The sequence below is a fragment of the Thamnophis sirtalis genome, unplaced genomic scaffold, assembly GCF_051295495.1.
Source record: "Thamnophis sirtalis isolate CommonGarterSnake01/CBP01778 unplaced genomic scaffold, rThaSir2_p1.2 scaffold_3, whole genome shotgun sequence".
In the NCBI taxonomy this organism is placed as follows: domain Eukaryota; kingdom Metazoa; phylum Chordata; class Lepidosauria; order Squamata; family Natricidae; genus Thamnophis; species Thamnophis sirtalis.
This window is the reverse complement of record NW_028261383.1, coordinates 27,486,433-27,510,382: the sequence shown is the minus strand read 5'-3', so window position 1 is coordinate 27,510,382 and position 23,950 is coordinate 27,486,433. Positions and strand designations below refer to the sequence as shown.

At 44.0% G+C, this 23,950-nt stretch overlaps 1 protein-coding gene and 6 non-coding genes across 7 annotated transcripts in view; all 7 read left to right on the top strand.

The window, feature by feature from the left end:
- Positions 1–23,950, top strand: part of LOC148047727 (carnitine O-acetyltransferase-like) — a 60,572-nt gene that overhangs the window by 12,072 nt on the left and 24,550 nt on the right. The window contains exon 3 of the mRNA XM_087708439.1: positions 899–1,017. Within this exon, the coding sequence (XP_087564565.1) occupies positions 899–1,017 (119 nt within the window). The remainder of the gene's footprint in view (positions 1–898; positions 1,018–23,950) is intronic.
- On the top strand, positions 3,983–4,054 carry TRNAC-GCA (transfer RNA cysteine (anticodon GCA)). The gene has a single exon. It is a non-coding gene; the product is annotated as a tRNA-Cys (tRNA).
- Positions 7,537–7,608, top strand: TRNAC-GCA (transfer RNA cysteine (anticodon GCA)). Its single transcript has one exon. It is a non-coding gene; the product is annotated as a tRNA-Cys (tRNA).
- Positions 10,283–10,354, top strand: TRNAC-GCA (transfer RNA cysteine (anticodon GCA)). Its single transcript has one exon. It is a non-coding gene; the product is annotated as a tRNA-Cys (tRNA).
- On the top strand, positions 12,643–12,714 carry TRNAC-GCA (transfer RNA cysteine (anticodon GCA)). Its single transcript has one exon. It is a non-coding gene; the product is annotated as a tRNA-Cys (tRNA).
- Positions 16,033–16,104, top strand: TRNAC-GCA (transfer RNA cysteine (anticodon GCA)). Its single transcript has one exon. It is a non-coding gene; the product is annotated as a tRNA-Cys (tRNA).
- On the top strand, positions 17,896–17,967 carry TRNAC-GCA (transfer RNA cysteine (anticodon GCA)). Its single transcript has one exon. It is a non-coding gene; the product is annotated as a tRNA-Cys (tRNA).

Sequence of the window (23,950 nt, the reverse complement as noted above, 5' to 3'; positions counted from 1 at the left end):
CCTTCACTGTGGCTTCTAACAGTTGCCTATGCATCCCGTAGACCAGTGGTCGGCAAACTGCGGCTCGCGAGCCACATGCGGCTCTTTGGCCCCTTGAGTGTGGCTCTTCCGCCACCACTGCACCACCTCACGTTCCTTGTCTTCCAGCCGCGCCCCCACTCCGTGGAAAACAGGCATGCATACGCCCCGCGCAATTACAGCCCGGAGCAGGACCAAAGCCAACTGGCCCTTCCTCCCTTGGAAGGCTTCGGAGAGAAACTTCTGCAGAAACCCGGGCGAGTGAGAACAGGTTCCCGCTGTTACGAAGTCTCCGAGACTGTAATTGTACAGGCTGTGCGCGCCTATATTTTTCACGGTGTGGAGAAGCGGCAAGGCTCTGCACGGCCGGCAATGACTCTGGAAGCCATCCGCAGGGGGCGGGGTCCCCCTCGCGTTCCTCAGATAGATAGAGAGAGACAGACACAGAGAGAGAGATGGGGGACAGAAAGAAAAAGAGAGAGAGAAAGAAAGAAAGAAAGAGTAGAAGAGAGAGATGAAAGAAAGAAGAAAGAAAGAAAGAAAGAAAAAGAAAGTGGGAGAGATGAAAGAAACAAAAAGAAAGAGAACTTATGACCACAATTGAGCCCAAAATTTTGGTTGCTAAGTAAGAGCGTTGTTGAGTTTCATCACATTTTCAAAGTTGGCCACGCCCACCTGGTCACATGACCACCAAGCCACTCCCACAAAACAGGCCACACCTCTTTTTGGCTCTCAAAAGAAATTTCAATCGTTGTACTGTTGATATTTGGCTCTGTTGACTAATGAGTTTGCCGACCACGGCCGTAGACCTTCTTCCTTCCCCACACATTCTGACGATTGATTGATGACGCATATTCTAACCTTACCTAATTCATCCTAGATCAGAGATTGGTGGATTCAGACAGCCTACTTGGAGAATCACCTTCCCCTGGTAGTTCACTCAAGCCCAGCTGTTGTCCTGCCCAAGCAGGATTTCAATGACTGGAGAGGACAATTGAGGTGAGACATCTGGTGTGAGATTTTTTTTTTAGAAATGGCTTGGGTCAAGATGTCATGGCTGTTGAAGGAAGAATCAAGCCTTTGGGAAGAAAAGGGAATGACGGAGACAGTGATTGAATTGATACATCGGATTCAACCATGGTTTAACCCAGGGGTGCCAAACTCGATTTCATTGAGGGCCTCATCAGGGTTGAGTTTGATCTTGGGGGCTGGGGTGGCCGTGGCCAGCTTGTCATCACTCGTGTCATGGCCCCATCTGTGGGGCCCAAGCACTCTGCCAGTGAAAACAGGCTCCCGAGCTCCATTTTCAACTGTGATGGCCTCCTGCCGCCCTCTTCCAGTGAAAATTCAGCTCCGTTTTTGCTGGTAGAGGGCAGTAGGAGGCTGTCGTGGCTGAAAACGGAGCTTGGGAGGGCCGTGCGCAGCCCTCCTGAACACCGTGTTTGCTGGCTGAGGCACTGCGGGCCGCTCCTTTGCTGTTTCTAGGGCGGTCCTGCGGGCCATCTCTAAGCACCACACAGGCCGGATCCGGCCCCTGGGCCTTCAGTTTTACACCCCTGCTTTAACCAATGTCCCAAAGGTGCTTTTTCAAGAGGCAACTGGACTTCCTTGTTTTTCTCTGAAGATGTTTCGCTTCTCATCCAAGAAGCTTCTTCAGCTGTGACTGGATATCGGGAATGGAAGGATTTATATTCCTTGCAGATAACTGGCCATTTGCATTCTTTTTAGAGAGTCGTTTAGGCCGCCTGGAGGTTTATCTGTCTCCTGAGGGTCATCTGAGTGGTGCAAATGAGTGTGGAGCCTTCTTGGAACTGTTAAAAGGACTGTGTCGTAAACTGGAGATAGATGATGTCATATCCCTCCCCCTCTGTTGAGTGGGAGGGCTGTTCAACTTCGACATAGATGGCCTCTTTGACCCCTCTTTCAAACTAGTGATCCTCTGTCCAAAATGTGGGTTTTACTGTCTTCAAAAAAAAACAACCTCCATGTAGCCTCAATAACTCTCTAAAAGAATGCAAATGACCAGCTGTCTGCTAGGAGTATAAATCTTTCCATTCCCCACCATCCGGTCAGAGCTGAAGAAGCTCCTTGGATGGGAAGTGAAACATCTTCAAAGAAGAAAAAAGAAAGTTTAGTTCCATCTTGAAAAAAACAACACTATTTATCCTATTTGGATGACTTGAGAATCTCCATAGATGTTTAACCAATGGTTTCACCAGTGTTTTGGGAATAAATCATAATTTGCTAGATTCGTTTAACATGCTGAACATATTTTACATATCCTTGTCCCTGGGCCTTCAGAACATAAACACTCAAAATATAAAAACAAAGAAAATATGGGACATTTTGGAATGCATTGACCCATTTTTAAGATCTTCAGGATTGCCTTATTTCATGGTAGGGGCTCTGTTGTGTAACATGACTTGGATGTGGTTTAGCGAATTGGGTGAGCTAGACAATTAGGTATCCAAACTATGGTTGATGGTTTAGCATGTGGCAAAAAGTTGGCCACTTGTGGCTCCCATCAGCCCAATTCCAGCATGTCAACATCTCAAGTTAAGGCGGTGATTGTTTTTTTTTATTAATTGAGCCGGTTTTAAGAATACAAATGGGAGACGCCTGCTTTACCCATCCTTAAAATGAAAAGTAATCAAAGAATAGCCTGAGAAAAATGTCCATAAGTTCCCCAGGGACATCAAGGCATCTGTAGAGTGGAATGGGACAACTTGCCACAGCCAACTGAATAGAGTAGAGCAGAGTAGAGTAGAGTGGAATAGGAATTGAACACATCAGAATAGAATCATAGGGTAGGATCAGATAAGAAGAGATGAAAAGGGAAGAGAGAAGGGAAGGGAATCGAATAGCATAGAATAGTAGCGTTGGGAGGAACCTTGTAGGTCATCTAGTCCAACCCAAGCAGGAGACCCTACAGTGCCTACACCATTTCTGGCAAATGGCAGTCCAATCTCTTCTTGAAAGCTTTCAGTGATGAAGCTCCCACAACTTCCGAAAGCAGCTTCTGTTCCATTGCTTGATTTTTCTCACAGTCAGTAAACTCACCACGGGACAACTCGCCAAGGCCATGTGACCGCGGGACAGCTCGCTGTAGGACAATGTGATTTGATTTGATTTGATTGATTATATTTGTATGCTGCCCTTTTCCCCCGAAGGGGACTCAGGGCGGCTCACAATTCAAATCAGGGAAAAAGGGGTACAGACAAAAAATAAAACAAAACATAACAATGCATAATTTAAAAACACACAACAGTCATACCATTCGAGACGGGGTCAACAGCTCTTTAGCCCCAGGCCTGTCGGAACAGCCAGGTTTTAAGGGCTTTGCGGAAGGCCTGGAGGGTGGTAATGTAACAATTCTATTTAATTATTTAAAATAAATATATATATATTAATTTCTGTCATTCACATTTTATTCTGTCCCTCCTTCTGCATCCTTTCTTTCATCATTCTGCTCCGCCATTTCTTTAATACCAGTGGAACTCTAGTCCTGCATTGAGTTGTCCATGGCGAGTTGGTTGCGGTGAGTTGATTGTGGCAAGTTGTCTTGTCATAGACCCCTATGGAGGCTCTCTGATGTCCTCAAAGGATGAGGTTGAAGCCCCCAACCCCTAAAACTGAGGTCCTCGTTATTAATGCAATGCGCTAATCCAGACTGAAGGCTGAATCAGCATTGGCAAATCACCAGCAGGAATTACAACAGAGACAATAGGTCTGTAGTGCGCGCGGAACACAAATTGCTTTGAAGCTGGGAGCATTGTTTGAAGGGCTCTTTATCCAAAGACACATCGAGCTGAGTCTGGCGTAAAATGAAGTGTAATTAAAACTTGCGTGGGTGGCCAGTCAAACAGAGATCACTTCAGAGGAGTACACCTCTGGCTGGCAGCTGCTGGAAAGGGGTGGGGCTTAATGAGTATGCTTAACCAGATAGTTTGAGAGGAACAAGTGTGGGGGTATAGCTCAGCGGTAGAGCATTTGACTGCAGATCAAGAGGTCCCTGGTTCAAGTCCGGGTGCCCCCTTATTTTTTTGGAGGGGGGGGGAGGAAGGTTTAACAACTTCTAGGTTAATGGCCCTCAATCTTTTGGGCACTATCCCAAAGGTGCTTTTTCAGGAGGCAACTGGACTTCTCTGGTTTTTTCTTTTCTTTGAAGACGTTTCGCTTCTCACCCAAGAAGCTTCGTCGGCTTTATACTCCTTGCAGTCGGTCATTTGAATCTTTTTAGAGCAGGGGTGTCAAACTCAATTTCATTGAGGGCTGCATCAGGGTTGTGTTTGACCTTGGGGGGGGGGCAGGGGGGGTGTGGCCAGCTCGACGTCACTCATGTCAGGGGCAGCTGGGCTCTGCTGGCAAAAATGTGTTTCCGAGCTCCGTTTTGGCTGCCACGGCCTCCGGTGACCCTCAGTCAGCAAAGACAAAGCTCAGGAGGGCCACATGCAGCCTTCCCAACCTCCCATTTTTGCTGGCAGAGGCCCTGAAATCCTTTGCTGTTTCCAGGGTGGCCCCACCGGCCATATCTAAGCATCCTGTGGCCTGAATCTGGCCCCGGGCCTTGAGTTTGACACCCCTGTTTTAGAGGGTCATTGAAGTACCTTTGGGACAACCATCACCTGGATGACTAAGGATCTCTACAGACTTTTAGCTATACAATTTGGGATGAACACCCTTTGAATGGTGTGGGAGTAGGAGTGGATTTCCAGAGGGGGAAAAAATGCAGGCTACAGGAACCATTTGCACCACTCAGGTGACCCTGAGGACACAGATCAACCTCCAAATGGGCTCAACGACTCTCTAAAAAGGATGCAAATGACCAGCTTGTCTGCAAGGAATATAAATCCTTCCATTCCCCACTATCCCGTCAGAGCTGAAGACCCTTCTTGGATGAGAAGCAAAATCAGAAAAAACAATAAAAGCCAGTTGTCACCTGAAAAAAAACAACCATGACCTGGAGGATTGAGAATCTCTACAGACTTTTGAGCACTGGGGACCAGTTCCATGGGCAGAGATTTTTCCATGGATCGGTGGGGGGCGTGCTGTCTGCGTCCCATGGATGGGACTTGGCTTGTTTGTGTGGCCCGGCGTCTGGTGTGCCACGGCCTGGTGCCAGTCCTCGAACTAGGGGTTGGGGACGTCTGTTTTATGCCACCAAAATGAGTGGAAAATAAATATTGAGACAGTTCCCCAAGAAGACTAAGGCCTTAATTTGTCATTCTTAGTTATTGGGGGTAGAAGTTGGTTGCTTGCCAAGCAAGAGATATCGGCTACACCCACTTCTTGGGGAAGAAGGAATATATTTCTAATTTAAACTATTTGGATTTAAGGGTTGGTAGTTGGGTAAAAAGCTGGAGGATTTTAAACAGCAGGGAATGTGTTGTGAAATTTATTTACTCTATCTACACAGAGAAACAAGAACGCCCTGTTTATTTTTAAAAGAAAGAGGCCTATCATTTATTACGGGCAGTCCTTGACTTACAACCACAGTTGAGGACAACATTTCCCTGGCTAAGCAAGAGGGCTGTTAAGTGAGCTTTGCCCCCCTTTTACGACCTTTCTTGCCACAGTTCTTAAGTGAATCACCGCAGATGTTAAAAGTAGTGATATGGTGTTAAATGAATCTGGCTTCCTCCTTCACTTGGCTTTGTCAGAAGATCGCAAAAGGGGGAATCACATAATCCCGTCATAAGTACATGCCAGTTGCCAAGCAAGTACAAATTTTGATCATGTGACCTCAGGGATGCTGCAATGGCCGCAAATGTGAAAAACGGTCATAAGTCACTTTTTTCAGTGCCATTATAACTTTGGATGGTCACTAAATGAATATGTAAGCCGAGGGCTATCTGTACTAGGTGGGATAGGGTAGGGAGTCTTATATTTTTTAACTGGTCAGGGTATCCCACCAGAATTCACTTTGATTTGTCCAAGGGAGAAAGGAAATTGATGCTAAACTAAAATAGACAGCCGGAAATCCTTCCTACTCAGGGCGAGATACTTGATTTTCCCCAGTTCTAAACTAAGGAGATGAAGAGATAACTTGTCTTCTCAATGTTGAAGAGATTTGAACTGCTTGTGTCAGAGTGTGCACAGTGTGACTACTATTTTGAGACAACCCAGGAGCAATATACAGTACGCAGAAGTTTTGTCTTTTAAATAGTGGTTTATATACAAGACTACACACACATACACAAACACAGACACACGTGTCAGGCAAATATCAAGCAAGCAAGCAATCTTCAACTCTACACGGGGAACCACAATGGAGATAGAATATGAGGAGAGAGAAAGACGCCCTCACATGGCCTCCCTTATATATGCAGCTTCTTAAAGTGACAGTAACTCTGCCGATTCATCCTCATGTCATCATCTCAGTTTACAGCCTTACAGCAGCTGGTAAGCTACTAAATCATCATTACCCTGACAGCTTGCTTCTTTTTAGTCCTTCCTCCAGAGCAGCAGGTGACCTGAGAATTTTTTAAAATTTTTCTCCACTTCAGACAAATGGTTATCCAACATCTTCTTAAAAACTTCCAGTGTTGGAGTGTTCACAACTTCTGGAGGCAAGTCGTTCCACTGATTAATTGTTCTAACTGTCAGGAAATTTCTCCTTAGTTCTAAGTAGCTTCTCTCCTTGATTAGTTTCCACCCATTGCTTCTTGTTCTATCCTCAAGTACTTTGGAGAATAACTTGACTCCCTCTTCTTTGTGGCAACCCCTGAGATATTGGAACACTGCTATCATGTCTCCCCTAGTCCTTCTTTTCATTAAACTAGACATACCCAGTTCCTGCAACCATTCTTCATATGTTTTAGCTTCCAGTCCCCTAATTATCTTGGTTGCTCTTCTCTGCATACTTTCTAGAGTCTAAACATCTTTTTTATATTGTGACTACCAAAACTGAATGCAGTATTCTAAGTGTGGCCTTACCAAGGCATTATAAAGTGGTATTAACACTTCATGTGATCTTGATTCTATCCCTCTGTTTATGCAGCCTAGAACTGTGTTGGCTTTTTTGGCAGCTGCTACACACTACTGGCTCACATTTAAATGGTTGCCCACCATATTTAAACCATTGTTCACTGTATGGCTTCGGTTAGGTCAGCTTCAGGGTTGACACGCCATTCTCCAGACACTGATGAATGCCCTATCTTGATGGTGCAGCCACTATTGAGGATCTTGGTTGCAGGTGTAATTCAGCAAACACCAGCCAGGCCTTTCAGTTTATATCTGAAAGAGGACAATGTTGGCAGAAGTGATGCTCACCATCCTTACCTTCCCGCAGAGAGAGTATCCATGGAAAGTTAGGACCTTTTTTTTTGAAGATCAGAAGATGTTGCTATTCAGACTGTCTCCCAGACTATACCCCAGAAGATTTTTCTGCTCCAGGAAAATTGTTGCAGAATTATAGGTGTAACATTTGAAAACAATTACTCATAAATTTAGGGAAGAGAAACATCCAGTAAAACTGGTACTCTAAATTAAACCTCAGGTGAGGCTTACCTATGTGCTGGGGGTATAGCTCAGCGGTAGAGCATTTGACTGCAGATCAAGAGGTCCCTGGTTCAAGTCCGGGTGCCCCCTTATTTTTACCCCCTCCCCTAAACAGCTTGCTCCTTATTCCTTTTTCCAGAGGTGTTCTGGGATCATGTGATCCCTTTTTGCGACTTTCTGACAAGCAAAGTCAAGGGGGAAACCAGATTTACTTAAAAACCAGGTGACTAACTTACAAACTGCAGTGATTGAGGGTTGCCAATCCACAGACTGGCGGTTGGGGACCCCTGTGCTAAGGCACAATGGAAACCAACGTTAAACTAAATGGAAGCAGCCTGAAGTCTTCCCTGATCAAGTCAAGACCGTGGATTCCTCCCAGTAATAAAGGCGACGGAGAGAAGACTCACCTTCTCAATGTTGAAGGGTATAGGACCACTTACTCCTCACTGCCCCTTTCTTCATAGTGGCAGGAAGCCTTGGGAGATGTTTTGAGCCTCTCAACAATCAGAAGAAGCTAGACCAAAGTTGCCAAAAGATTAAAAGCTTCCTCCATAAGCAAATGAGCAGAGTCCTTGCCAGACCCTCTCTGAGCGTCATCAAAGAGTTATCCCCCTTAAGACCAAGGTGGAAAATGCTGTTGTGGCCCACCAGCAGAGCTGGCAGCTTAAAGAAAGAGGATAACTCGTTTGTTGAGTGTTGGACAGTGAAGAGGCTGGGGAGGAAGATGGGCCAGTTCTGGAGTCTGGGGAAGGCTCTGATGAGGGCTCTGTGTCGGAGGCAGAGAGAGGAGGCCAGGGCCATCCGACATTTATCAGCTGCCTTTGGAGTCAGAGATCAGCGGGGCAGAAGAACAGCTGGAGCCTGTTCCTGATGTGTGCATGTGCGGAGCTGCCAGCAGAAGGGAACAGCTAAGGAACAAGGGCCGACTGAGGAGTAAAGGCATAGGTGGAGGGTGAATGGCCCCTCCCATAGAGAATAAAGAGGAGGGAAAGGAGAGAGGAGTTTGCTGGAGACAATTAGTTTGATTCATGAGGGTGAAGATCTGTTCCTGACTTCTTGCCAAGTATTGTCTGCTACAACATGGCATTTGAAAGATATCGGCCTGGCAGCTCTCCAAGCCCGATAAAGGTCTATAGTTGTGAAATCTCTTAAAAGACTGTTGGCTGGGACTTTGCTGGAGAGGAATTCCCTTTAACCTAAATAAAAGAGGCTTTATCAGGACAAGGGGTCTGCTTCCTGATCTTGGGAAGCCTAGTTCAGAACAAATGCCATTCTCCAGGCATTGATGAATGGCCAGTCTTGATGCTGCTTACTATTCGGTGGTTTCGTTGCAAGCGTAATTCAGCATTATCACCAGGTTTTTTTTCTTTATGTTCGAAGAATGGCATTGATGGCAGAGATGGTGCTGACCATCCTTATCCCAAAGGTTCTTTTTTTCAACAGGCAACTGGACTTTCTGGTTTTTCTTTTGAAGACCTTTCACTTCTCATTCAAGAAGCTTCTTCAGCTCAGAACTGAAGATGAACCATGACCTGGATCCGCAAGAAAATTTGGGTGGTCCACAGAAAAACCTTTGCATTTTTGCATTTTTTTATATTGCACTAAATCGGGGATCCTCAAACTGGTTCCACCACAAAACCGGGTTCGACTAAAGGGCGCTCGACGAAACCGCGTAGCTGACGTCATCACAGCGCGACAACAGTGTGGAGAAAAAAAAGCAAGCTGTAAACGCTAAACCTAAAATTAACACCTAAACCTAACCCTAAACCTAACCCCCCCTAAACCTAATCCTAAACCTAACCCTAAACCTAATCCTAACCCTTAACCTAAACCTAACCCTAACCCTTAACCTAACCCTAAACCTAACCCTTACCTTAACTTGAATCGGCTTGCTTTCAAAGCGCTATTTAAAGCGCCCTTCTTTCTCCGCGCTCGCTGTTGGCGCCCTGCTGATGACATCAGCGACGTGGTTTAATCGGGCGCGCTTTAGTCGAGCACGGTTTTGTCGTGCCACGCCTCAGACTACAGCCCTGGGCTGGATATGGCCCACTGAAGCAATTAATCTCACTCACTGACGGGATGGGGTCTTTCCGGCACTTAGTTTGGCTGCCTGTTTAGTAGCTCCAGGCCTTTCCTCCCTCCCTCCCTGGGAGTCCAGGCGCTTCAGTGAGCGGTGCGCGAAACTTCATCCAGGCTCCTCGTAAGACAGAGTTTGCAGAGGGCCGATCTGGCACCTGGGCTGCCTACAAGACAAACATTCATTCTTGGCCGTATTTGAGAGTCCTAGCCGCAATGGACAGCAAAACCTAGAGTTGCCCCTGGGCGCTTCTCTCTGCTAACAGGCGGCCAGGCTAAGTGCCCGAAGGACCCCATCCCGTCACTAATTCATATTCGTGGTCCACAGGATTTAAAATTAGGGATTTAGTGGTCCCTGAGGTCCGGAAGGTTGATGACCCCTGACCTGGATGACTGAGAATTTCCATAGACATTTAGCGATCACCATCCTTATCTTCCCGTCGAGAGAGCTTCCATAGAATTTTAGCATCCTTTTTTTCAGATCGACTTGAAGATCCAGTTGGAGAAAATGTTGTTGCCATTCAGACCGTATCCCAGAATTATAGAGAGGATTGTTCTGCTCCCGGGAACCTGTTACAGAATTACAGGTGTTAAGGTTGGAAAATGATTACTCATAAATTTAGGGAACAAAAACTTCAAGTAAAACCAGTATCCAAAACAGAGCTTAGGTGAGACTTACCTGTGTGTTGGGGGTATAGCTCAGCGGTAGAGCATTTGACTGCAGATCAAGAGGTCCCTGGTTCAAGTCCGGGTGCCCCCTCCTTTTGTTTTATTTTTTCCAAACAATTTATATTTTGAAATCCCTGAAGACACACAGTGGATGTCATTTGGGAAGAAATTACGTCTACTCAAAGCTTGAAGGAATAATTATTATTATTATGAGAATAATTTCAAGTCCTTATGGGAAAAACTGGATTATTATTTTTTTATTTCTAAACTATATATCTAAATTTTACTAGAATGACTGGAAAATAAATATGGAGACATATGCCATATCCAAACCTTAAGGTTTTCATTCTATATTCCTGTATTTTAGGAGTGGAGGTCAATTGCTACTCTCATCTACATCTGTTTTGAGGAATATCAAATTTTTTTTTTTAAGTTAAACTATTTGGATGTAAGGATTGGTAGTGGGTCACACTTCGAAGAGCTTCAACAATAGCTAATGTGCTTTGAAATATATTTTCCCATCCATGTGTGAGAAAAGGGAATGGTCCATTTTTTTAAAAAAAGGTAGTTCATCATTTATAGCAGATTGGGGTGGGGTGAGAACAGTGGTGGAATTCAATTTTTTTTACTACTGGTTCTGTGGATGTTCCTTGGTGGATGTGGTGTGGCTTGGTGGGCGTGGCAGGGGAAGGACACTGCAAAATCCCCATTCCCTCCCCACCCCACTAATCTGCTTTCCAGCTCCGTTCTCCTGTTCAGGGCAACAAAAGAAGAACGGCTGGGAGTCAGCGAGGGCGGGGCCAGCCTATTTGCCGGTTCTCCAAACTACTCAAAATTTCCACTACCGGTTCTCCAGAAACTGTCAGAACTGGCTGAATACCACCTCTGGGTGAGAAGCCTTGTATTTTAACTGGATATCTTGCCGGAATTTGTCCTGACCTCCCGAGGGGAATGAAAATTGATGCTAAACTAGAAGCAATCTGAGGTCCTTCTTGATCAGGGCAAGATCCTGGATTTTTTTCTAGACCGAGGGGATGAAGGGATGATTTATCTTCTCAATGTTGAAGAGACTTGGATCACTTGCTCCTCACGGTCCTTTCTTCAGAGGGGTGGGAAGCCTGGGAGATAGCAATAGCACTTAAGACTTATATACCGCTTCACAGTGCTTTAGAGCCCTCTCTAAGCGGTTTACTGACTCAGCATATTGTCCCCCAACAATCTGGGTCCTTATTCTATCCACCTTGGAATGGATGGAAGGCTGAGTCAACCTGGAACTGTCAAATTGCAGGCAGTCAGCAGAAGTAGCCTGCAGTACTGCACTCTAACCACTGCACCACCACGGCTCAGATGTTTTGTGTTTCATGACACTCGGGAGAAGATTAAAAGGTTTCCCTGCACAAGCAAGGAGTAGAGGCCTCCCCCACCTCCTCCCCCTTATAGCATCATCAAAGCATCCTTAAGACCAGGGTGGAAAATGCCATTCTCCAGATGTTCTGACCGAAGTTTCCCAAGAGCATGAAACAAACTCCTTGTCCCGAAAAAAGCCCTTTTAATAATTTGCTGTGAATTCTGCTCATTCACATCCAGCAAAGTCTTTCAAGGGAGGATTTACAGTCACCGACCTTATCTTGCTTGAAGAGCTGACAGGCCGATATCTGCAGAACTTGGCAAGGAGTCTCAGAGAGTCATGAACCAATTAAGCGAACTAATTGTCTCCTGTAAACTCCACTCCCCTTTCACGCCTCTTTTATTTCCTCTGGGAGGGGCCATTCACCATCCACCTGTGGCCTTACTCCCAAGTTGACTTCTGTTCTTTAGCTGTTCCCTTCAACTGGCAGCTCTGCGCATGCGCACTCTGGGAACAGGCTCCAGCTGTTCGTCTGCCTCACTGATACAATACAATACAATAGCAGAGTTGGAAGGGACCTTGGAGGTCTTCTAGTCCAACCCCCTGCCTAGGCAGGAAACCCTATACCGTTTCAGACAAATGGCTATCCAACATCATCTTAAAGACTTCCAGTGTTGGGGCATTCACAATTTCTGGAGGCAAGCTGTTCCACTGATTAATTGTTCTAACTGTCAGGAAATTTCTCCTCAGTTCTAAGTTGCTTCTTTCTTTGATTAGTTTCCACCCATTGACTGCATCCATAGAAATTTAGGAGATTTTTTCCAGGTTAGAAGATTTGATGTAGATGTAGTCGCCGTGCAGGTTCTCCTCCCGACTGTCTCCTGACTGTCTTTCCTGGAGACATTTTGCTCCAGGAAAGTTGATGAATTACAGGTGTAACATTTGAAAATTACTCATAGATTCAAGGAACAGAAATATCCAGTCAAACCAACACCCACAACCAGACCTTAGGTGAGGCTCACTTATGTGTTGGGGGTATAGCTCAGTGGTAGAGCATTTGACTGCAGATCAAGAGGTCCCTGGTTCAAGTCCGGGTGCCCCCTCCTTTTAATTTTAGGGAGGGCAACAATTATTATTTATGAGGGGGAAAGACAATAATTTGTATTATTCTCAAACTAGATATTTTATTACTATAAGTGGAAAATAGATATTGAGCAGATTCCATATCTGAAGCTAAGGTTTTTATCCCATACTCCTCTGTCTTGGGAGTAGGGATTAGTTGCTTGCCAATCAAGAGATAACATTTTCAGTTACATTCCCCTTTTGGGGAAGAAGGAATATCTGTGTAATTTAAATCTTTGGGTTGGTCTGAGGGTTGATAGATGGTGAAATCTGGAAGAACTTCAAACACTTTTTTCCCCATCCATGCAGATGAACAAGAATGGCCTCCTTCATTTTAAAAGACTAGGTTGGAGTGAGGTGGGGAAATGTATTTTAAGTGGCATGGATATCCAACCAGAAAAACCAAATCCACAGGTACAGTATAAGTGGTACCTCGCTCAATAGTAGTAACTGTGAGAGGGATCTTAGTGGACAAACATTTATATATGAGCCAGCCATGTGTAGCAGCTGCCAAAAAAGCCAACACAGTTCTAGGCTGCATAAACAGAGGGATAGAATCAAGATCACGTGAAGTGTTAATACCACTTTATAATGCTTTGATAAGGCCACACTTGGAATACTGCATACAGTTTTGTTCGCCACGATGTAAAAAAGATGTTAAGACTCTAGAACAGGGGTGTCAAATTCAAGCCACATGGGCCAAATTCGACCCGCAGGGTGCTTAGATCTGGCCCCTGGGGCCGCCCTGGAAACAGCGAAGGACCAAACGGCAATATCTCTGCCAATGAAAACGGAGCTCCATTTTCACTGGCAGAGGGTTGCAGGAGGCTGTGGCAGCTGGAAATGGAGTTCTGGAGCCCATTTTCGCTGCCAGAGCTCTTGGGCCACCACAGGTACCCCTGACCCAAGTGACGTAGAGCTAGCCACGCCCACCCTTGCCACGCCCACCCCCCACCCCCCAAGATCAAGCACAACCATGATGCTGCCTCAATGAAATCAAGTTTGACGCTCCTGCCCTAGAAAGAGTGCAGAGAAGAGCAACCAAGATGATTAGGGGACTGGAGGCTAAAACATGAAGAACGGTTGCAGGAACTGGGCATATCTAGTTTAATGAAAAGAAGGACATGGGGAGACATGATAACAGTCTTCCAATATCTCAGGGGCTGCCACAAAGAAGAGGAAGTCAAGGTATTCTCTAAAGCACCTGAAGGCAGGACAAGAAGCAATGGGTGGAAACTAATCAAGGGGAGAAGCAACCTAGAACTAAGGGAAATTTCCTGACAAGTAGAACAAGTAACCAGTGAAGCAACTTGGCCTCCAGAAGTTGTGAGTGCTCCAATACTGGAGATTTTTGAGAAGAGACTGAACAACCATTTATCTGAAGTGGTATAGAGTTTCCTGCCTAAGCAGGGAGTTGGACTGTGTTGTGGTGCGCCGGTGGCCTGCGGAGCTGGCAGCAGATTCAGACAGTGACGAGTTTGGGAAGAAACATGGGCCAGTCCTGGAGTCTGGGGAAGACTCTGATGATCATCTTTGGGTCTTGATTCCAGAAAGGAAACTATGCTAATTGTACCCTACGCTTTCCAACCATGAAAAGTTAGAATTTATTTTTGGATGTTGTTGTTAGTTGCGAAGTTGTGTCCAACCCATGGCGACCCCATGGACAATGTTCCTCCAGGCCTTCCTGTTCTCTACCATCCTCCAGAGTCCATTCAAGCTCACGGCGACTGCTTCAGTGACTCCATCCAGCCACCTCATTCTCTGTCGTCCCCTTCTTCTTTTGCCCTCCATCTTTCCAAGCATTAGGCTCTTCTCCAGTGAGTCCTTCCTTCTCATTAGGTGGACAAAGTATTTGAGTTTCATCTTCAGGATCTGTCTTTCTAAAGAGCAGTCAGGGTTGATCTCCTCTAGGATTGACTGGTTTGATCGCCTTGCAGTCTAAGGGACTTGCAGGGGTCTTCTCCAGCACCAGAGTTCAAAGGCCTCCATTCTTTGGCACTCAGCCTTTCACAGCCCAACATTGCAACTGGGGAAACCATAGCCTTGACTATACACACTTTTGTTGGCAGGGTGTTGTCTCTGCTTTTTAATGTGCTTTTTTTCGGATAAGAAGGGCTAACTGAAGAAACTGTAGCCCTTCAGTTTGCATCCCAGAATAATACAGAGACGGTTGTTCTCTTCCATAAAAGGTGTGAAATCCCGGATGCCATATTTGGAAACTGGTGGGCATACATTTATAAATTGGTGTGTTTTTTTAAACTTGACAACCTTAAAATGTGTAGACTTCAGCCTTGGCAATTTTAAAATGCGTAGACTTCAAACTTGACACCTGTAAGATGTGTGGACCTTTAACTCCTACACAACTTGCTTTTTTTCAAACTTGGTGTTATGCTCTGGCTGGGGAATTCTGGGAGTTGAATTGCACACATCTTAAAGTTATCCAAAACATTAGGGCATCTTTTCAGACTGATTTACCATATTTTTCGGACTATAAAATGCACCGGATTATAAAATGCACCTAGATTTAGAGGAGGAAAACAAGAAAAAAAATAGTTTTTCGCCTCTGCGCATCCCGTTTTCACCCTCCCCGGCCTCCAGAAACACTTTTTTGGCCAAAAACAGGCCCATTTTGGGTCTCATGAACCTTCCGTGTGTCCCATTTTCGCCAAAAACACACCCTTTTCGGCCTGCAGAGTGCTTCTGGAAGCTGGGGAGGGGAAAAATGGGATGCACGGAGGTTTTGGGAGGCCCAAAATGGGCTCGTATTCGGTCTATAAGCTGCACCAAAATTTTCACCCACTTTTAGGGGGGTGGGGTGGGTGCGTCTTATACTCCGAAAAATACGGTAATTATAAGGCTACTCTTTTAAGAGCTGAAGGGCAAGCCATGCAAATGAAGGTTTGGGATGGAGAAGGGGCGATTACAGGCATTTTATCAATTAACAACTGTTTGTTAAAACCCCATTGTGTTTGTTCAAACCTTCTGAGACAGCCTGACCTCTTTTGATAGATGTGAGTTCAGTAACCTCCCACTCAGTTGTGTTGCTGCAGTTTCTTTGTTCCAAAATTGTTACCTGAGAGTGTAAAACACATTTGATGAAGTGACCTTCAGTTGGTAGAGATTTATTGCTTTGTAAATAAAAGCTGCTAGGCTTGAAATGGCTACCTGTCTCTTTCTAATTTTGGGCTGACAAATATTTAGCACACCCTCTGCCTGCCTTGCCATTAATTTACGGGAGGAAACTAGGCAGTGAAACCAGTATCCAAAACTAGATATTAAGGAAGCCATACCTGTGTGCTGGGGGTATAGCTCAGTGGTAGAGCATTTGACTGCAGATCAAGAGGTCCCTGGTTCAAGTCCGGGTGCCCCCTCCTTTTGTTCTATTTTTCCAAACAATCAATTTATATTTTGAAATCCCTGAAGACACACAGTAGATGTCATGGAGGAAGAAATTACTTCTACTCAAAGCTTGAAGGAATAATAATTATTATTATGAGAATAAGTGTGATACAAGCTATTTAAATTACAGTTAATCTTGATTTACAGCTAGAATTGGGACCAGAGTTGCCACTTCTAAGCACAGGAGTTGTTAAGTGAGTCGCATCTGATTTCATTACCTTTTTTTTTGGCCACGATTGTTAAGTGAATCGCCATGGTTATTAAGTGAATCATGTCATTAAGTGAAACCGGCTTCCCCCATTGACTTCACTTGTTGGAAGCTGTCCAGAAAGGCCCTAAATGGGGATTACATGATCCTTGGATACTTGCAACTATCGGAAATACAGACTGGTTGCCAAGCACCAAAATTTCCATCACATGATGCTGCGAACATTGTAAGTGCGAGGACCAGTTGTCAGTCATTTTTCGCCGCCGTTGTAACTTGGAACGTTTGCTAAATGAATGGTTGTAAGTCAAGGGCTACCTGTATTTTCAGTTTCCCCACATAGCTGGAATTCTCTCTTCATAGATGGATAACAGAAGAAGAATAGAATAGAGCTGGAAGGGACCTTGGAGGTCTTCTAGTCCGGCCTCCTGCTCAAGCAGGAGACCCTATAACATTTCAGATGGATGGCTGTCCAATCTTTTCTTAAAAACTCCAGCGATGAGCCTGTTTTTGGCCACCCACAACTTGGTTAATTGTCCTGGCTATTGGGAATTTTTTTCCTTAATTCTAGGTTGCTTCTCTCCTTGATTAGTTTCCATCCATTGTTTCTTGTTGGGCCTTCCGGTGCTTTGGAAAATAAGTTGACCCCCTCTTCTTTGTGGCAGCCTCTCAAATATTGGAATATTGCTATCATGTCTCCCTCCCTCCCCCCCCTCACACACACACCTTCTTTTCTCTAGACTAGCCAAACTCAAGTCCTGCAACTTTTCTTCATATGTTTTTGTCTCCAGGCCTTTGATCATCTTAGCTGCCCTTTCTGAACTTTTTCCAAAATCTCAACATTTTATATATATTTGGATTTTAAGTGCAAGTAGTTCTCAGCTTACAGCCGCAATTGGGCCTAAAATTTCTGTTGCTAAGTGAGACACCTGTTAAAGTGAGCTTTGCCCCGTTTAACAACTTTTCTTGCCACGGTTGCTAAGTGAATCACTGCAGTTGGTAAGATGGAAACTCAGTTGTTAAGTTCCCCATGGACTTTGCTCATCAGAAGGTCTGAAAAGGGAATCTCACCATCATAAATATGAAACGACTGCCAAGTGGCTGAATTTTGATCCACATGATCATGGGCGCGTGCGATCAAGGTCATAGCCATGAAAAGTTACAGTCATAAAGTCACATTTTTCAGTGCCATTGTAACTTTCCTCAAGCTAAACAAACTCTTGTGAGTCAAGAACTATCTGCATTACCTTTGACCCCGGAAGCAATATATATGACCTGGTGAGATTGTCTGTGAGCACTTGGTGGCCTCTTTTTCCTTAAAACTGGCTGATGCCTCCTTTTAAAAAGTCAGAATTGGCCGCCTTCCCCTCCCCCCTCCATGGTCCAAAAACTTTTGCAATGTGAATGTGCGTGCAAACATTTGTTTTTGGGCTGACACCTGGAAGAGGAGAAGTTTTGTTTGGGAGAAAGGCTTAAAACTCATTTTGTTTGTGGTAGGCAAATATGTAACCAAACCAGTATACATGAGTAAACTTCCTGAAACCACATGTGATGTGCCGGGGGTATAGCTCAGCGGTAGAGCATTTGACTGCAGATCAAGAGGTCCCTGGTTCAAGTCCGGGTGCCCCCTCTTTTTTGTTTTTTCCCAAAAAGGACTTTAATTGGATTTGTTTCCTTTTTAGAATTGGTTATTCCTGGCAACATTGTAAAATTAGGAAAGCAAACTTGTAACCAAAATGTACTTCATGGAGCAATATCATGGTTAGTAATAATGGAATTTAAGCCTGATCTTTCTATATCTTTTCATGAAAAGTGGGGTATCAGTGCAAATATTAAGTAGGAATAGAAAATTTCAGATTGAGAGTGAAAAGGAATGAAATACTAATTGACTTCTTTTTCCAGCCAAACCCCCCAAAAACCCCTAGATTTTGAAAATCAATTTTGCTAAAGCAATATTAAATCTTTCCCCACCCTTTCTACTGCCTTTGGTAAAAATAATCAAACACTGTTAATAGGGTACTTTAATTCAGTTTCCAAATTTTAAAAGAGTTGGCAGGATTGTGCTTTATTTAGTGGAGCTTTAAACTGCATTGCTAAATCATTTTCTATTATGAAAGAGTCCGTAGGACAATAAGGCGGAGGTGAAATTGCACAGTTTAGAATCCTTGGTTTAAATTCCTCTAATTTCTAGACTTGTGAGTACCCAGAAAGGGGGGGGGGGACTGACATAAAGGTGGTCCTTGACTTACAACCGCAATTGAGCCAAACATTTCTGTTGCTAAGCGAGACTTTGTTCAATGAGTTTTGACGCGTTTTATGACCTCTCCCGACACAGTTGTTAAGTGAATCGCTGCAGTTCTTAAGTTAGACACACAGTTGTTAAGTGAGTCTGGCTTCCCCATTGATTTTGTTTGTCAGAAGGTTGCCAAAAGGAATCACATGACCCCAGGACACTGCAACCGTCATAAATATGAGTTGCTAAGCATCTGAACTTTGATCAGGTGACCATGGGGATGCGGCAATGGTCGTACGTGTGGAAACTGGTCAGAAGTCAAGTTTGAATGGTCACTAAATGAACTGTTGTAAGTCGAGGACTATCTTTACAACGCTGTCTGAGTTATAGCTCTGTTCTCTGTTGACCTTGCATTTTAGCTTGTGTTTTTTTCCCCAGTCCTTGTCTTTCCATGTATCGGGGCAATAATTCTGTACTGAAGCGATTGGTTCTTTTGGGTCCAGAGACAATAAGCACACCAGTAAATAGAGAGATTTTAAACTTTATTCAAGCTAAAAGAAACAGATTGAAAGGCGTAATATAAAAAGTGTAAATACCAACCAAAGTAATACTCAAATCTCTCACAAACTGCCCGGAACTCCTTAATTAAAAACAACAATAGACATTTTATTATTAATATTTCTATGGGGCAGCCAATTTGTACAGTGCAGCTTCCAACAATTTATTTAGCGACTGTTCAAAGTTACAACAGCCCTAAAAATATGACTTATGACCGTTTTTCACACTTATGACCATTGCAGTGTCCCTCCCCCATGATCAGAATTCAGCCGCTTGCCAACTGACTCGTATTTATGACGGCTGCAGTGCCCCCGAGGTATTGCGATCAATCCCCTTTTGCGACATTTTGACAATCAGAATAAATGGGGAAGCTGGATTCACTTAACGACCGTGTGACGAACTGAACAACCACAGTGGTTCGCTCAACAACTGTGGCAAGGAAGGTTGTGAAATGGGGCAAAACTCACGTAACACATTTTTCACTTAGTAGCAGACATTTTGGGCTCGATTGTAGTTGTATGTCAAGAAATACCTGTACTCAAATGTCTTCAAAACTGCCAGGAGCTCCTTAATAACAAAAACAGAAATTGATTTTATTTGGGGGGGGGGGCAGCCAGTTTGCACAGTATCTATTTCTAGGTTCTGTGGAGAAACAAAATTCCTATCATTTTTTTTTATCATGACCTGATCCCAGGATGTCATGGCCTGGAAGACCTGACCTTCACTGGCTGGCACCTGGCCTTTCACAGCTTTGAAGTTACATGATATTTACACACACACACACACACACACACACACACACACACACACACACACACACACACACACACCGTCTTCCTATGTTCAGCAACCAAGAGTGAAAACAAGCAGGCTAGCTCACAATGAACTCTAAACTTCTAGACTTTTCTTAATATGAAGGAAAAATCAAAATGGGCCATCAACTCCTCACAGGAACCATGGGCTTTCTGCACTGCCATATTGTAGTCATCTTGCCTCTTTGGTTTTTATTAAATCACCAAAATCTGCCAGATTAAGATTTATAACATGGGAATCATATTTAGGAGAAATAAATGATAATGATTGGGAAAATATTTGGAATAGAAGAGTATATAAGAATATGTCAGTTAGGAAAATGGATATAAAGTGATATGGAGGTGGTACCTGACACCACATAAATTAAATCAAATAGATGGTAACTATACAAATATTTGTTGGAGGTGCAAGAAAGAGGTTGGAACATATAAACATGTGTGGTGGGATTGTGGTAGTGTACAAAAAATATGGGACGTATTACAGCACTTTTGAATGTAGATTTAGATATGACACCAAGAATTGTATTATTGTTGCTAATGGAGAAACGGGATATAAATGAAACAAAAAAGGAATTGATTGTAAATTTGATAATGGCAGTTAGACTAATGATGGCTAAATATTGGGGACGAAATTGGGATATTCAAAGAAATGAGTGGTATAATGAAATTTAGAGTATGGCAACAAATGAGAAATTAACAAAATAAATTAAATTTAAAAAGGGATGATTAAATCAAACAATTACAATGAAATATTGGGGGATTTTATAAAACAGTTTTGGTTTAAGGCAAAGGGAATAAACCTACTCAAGAATATCTGTTGTTTTGGAGGGGAAAAGGGCACAATTGGAATATATTGTATATCTTTTAGTTGTTAAAGAAGAAGAAATATAAGAGGGAGAAATGGTCTCGGAGGGTGGGGGTGCACTTTAATATTTGTATTTTTTCCCTTTTTTGTATATTTAGATGTATGTGTACTATGTTTGTATTATTTATATTTTAAAAAAATATATTAAAAACAAGATTTGTAACATGTGAAAAGAAGCATTTTCTCCCACAAAAGCTTAGCTATCCATATTTGGAGATCGGCAACGAACACCAGGCAGAAGGACAGAGACAAGATTGTGTTAAAATGTCTTGAAGAATATAATTAACCCCATTGAATAAAATGAATATAAAATCTCTCCTGTTTCTATTCTCCTGCATAGCAGTCTTTTGCAGTCTTGGCAACTTTAAGCCGCGTGGACTTCAACAGAATCCCCTAGTCAGCTATGGCTGCAAAACATGGCCATACAGGTAGCTCTCGTCCTCTGACTGGTTGCTTAGCCAACGTTCAAAGTTATAATCGACACCCTCCCAAAAGCTGCTTACGATCCAGATTTGAAAATTTCTGCAAGTCCCTTACCCTCTTCTGTGGTCACGTGACTACTTTGAATGCTCAACAGCTGGCCTGTGTTAAGGGCCATTTGCAGTATTCTTCAAGCACAGGAGTGTGTTTTACCATGGTTTTGCAAAAAAAGGGGGGGGGGAGCTTTTATTTTTGCTTTTTGGCAAAACCAGCCCATAACAAACTTTAGTTCATTTAATTATCATGGTGTTTGGTACTTTAAAAGTCATCTATTAGAAATCCATTACAGGCAGTCCTCGACTTACAACCATGACTTTAGTGAGCGTTTCAACGGCACTGAAAAAAGTGACCTGACCAGCTTTCACAGTTATGACCATTGCAGCATCTCCATAGTCATGTAACCAAAATTTGTGCACTTGGTAATTGTATGCATTTATGTGGTGGCTCAGTGTCTAAGACGCTGAGCTTGTTGATTAGAAAGGTAGGCCATTCGGCGGTTCGAATCCCTAGCGCCGCATAACGGAGTGAGCTCCTGTTACTTGTCCCCCAGCTTCTACCAACCTAGCAGTTCGAATGTATGTAAAAAATGCAATTAGAAAAACAGGGACCGCCTTTGGTGGGAAGGTAACAGCGTCCCGTGCGCCTTTGGTGTTTAGTCATGCTGACCACATGACCATGGAGATGTCTTCAGACAGCGTTGGCTCTTCGGCTTTGAAATGGAGATGAGCACCGCCCCCTAGAGTTGGGAACAACCAGCACATACACTATATTGCCAAAAGTATTCGCTCATAACTGATTCTGATTATTTGGATGGGTGAGCGAATAATTTTGGCAATATAGTGTATGTGTGAGGAGAACCTTTATCTTTACCTACGACAGTTGTGCTGTCCTGAGGTTGTGGGGTCACCAATTGTAGCCTTCTCATCCAGCTTCTGACAATGGGGGAAGCCATTTGCTTAATGACGATGTGATTCACTTAACAACTGCAGTGCTTCACTTAGCAACTGCCTTCTTTAGCAACATGATCTTCGGGCTCAATTGCGGTCGTACGTTGAGTTCTACCTTTAGTGGTTCATACATTGTGCGAAGCTGCACATCATGTCTGCTAACTACAATGCCTGTTTGGACAACATGGTAAGCACAGAGCGAACAAGTGATATTCTGGCTTACTGCGAAAACTTAGCCAGTGCTGCCTTCCTCTCTGATGCAATTCATGGGTACCATGTCTCTTGCATGAACAGAGTGGTAGCTCTTGGTGCTACGTTCTATAGTTTTCCCTCTGGTCCGTTGACTAGGGCAGTGTTTTTCAACCTTTTTTGTGCAAAGGCACACTTTTTTCATGAAAAAAATCACGAGGCACACCACCATTAGAAAATGTTAAAAAAAATTAACTCTGTGCCTATATTGACTATATATAAAGTGTTTTTACCACGGCACACCTTACACTATGTCACGGCACACTAGTGTGCCGCGGCACAGTGGTTGAAAAACACTGGACTAGGGGGTGCTGTCCTTGCTCCCGATTGGTTACCTGCTTGACATATATAAAGAGCTGTCAAACAGGGCTCAGCTGTTGGCGGTTAGTTGAGGCGTGCGTGTTGTGAAGGGCTGCCTTTGGCAATCTGTTAGCATTAAAACTGTTAGTATTTTGAAGTCCTGGCTTGCCTCTGTCCGCCCGAGTTCTCCCTAGCTAGCTAGAACACTTGGGATACAAGAAGTCTCATTTCTTGTGGAGTTAGTTGCAGGTGAGTGGATGGAAAAAGTGCCCTGTACTGCATGGATTATAACAGGGGGAAGGGAGGTGGACTTACATTTCTGCAGCTGGAAGGGTTGGAAGGAGATTCAGAAGAAGGGACCAAAGGAAACAGGACATCTTCACCCAGAACATAATTAACTTGTGGCAATCATTACAAGAGTTGATGGTGGCCATTGAATTAGGTCTCTTTGAGAAAATCCCTGGATAAATTCATGGGCAATGGGACTATCAAGGGCCTACACAGCAATATTTCTCAACCTTGGCAATTTTAAGGCATGTCGACTTCCAACTGGCTGGGGAAATTAGCAGAATAACAGAGTTGGAAGGGACCTTGGAGACTTTTAGTCCAAGTCCCCCCTGCTCAAGCAGAAGACCCTATATCACAGTGATGACACACACACCCGTGCGCCCTGTACATGCACACACAATGCCCCCTGTGCCCTGCTTTGGGCCTAGCAGGCCTCCCTGCAGCCTCCTCAGAGCAAAACGGGCACCATAGATGCACACACCCTGTTTTGGGCCTATTATTATTATTATTATTATTATTATTATTATTATTATTATTATTATTATTATTATTTATTTGTCTTGTATGCCACCCAAGTAGGCCTCCCTGCAGCCTCCTGGGACCAAAAAAGGGGCGTGTCCCCCCCCCAGCACATGCACGGTGGAGCTGAGCTGGGGCAACGGCTCACATGCCTGCAGAGAGGGCTCTGCGTGCCACCTGTGGCATGCGTGCCATAGGTTTGCCGCCATGGGTATATCATTTCAGATAAATGACTGTACAGTCTCTTTTGGAAAAACCTCCACTGATGGAGCACCCACAATTACTGCAGACAAAGCTGTTCCACTGCTTAATTGTTCTAATTGTCAGGAAATTTCTCCTTAGTTCTTGCTTCTCTCCTTGAT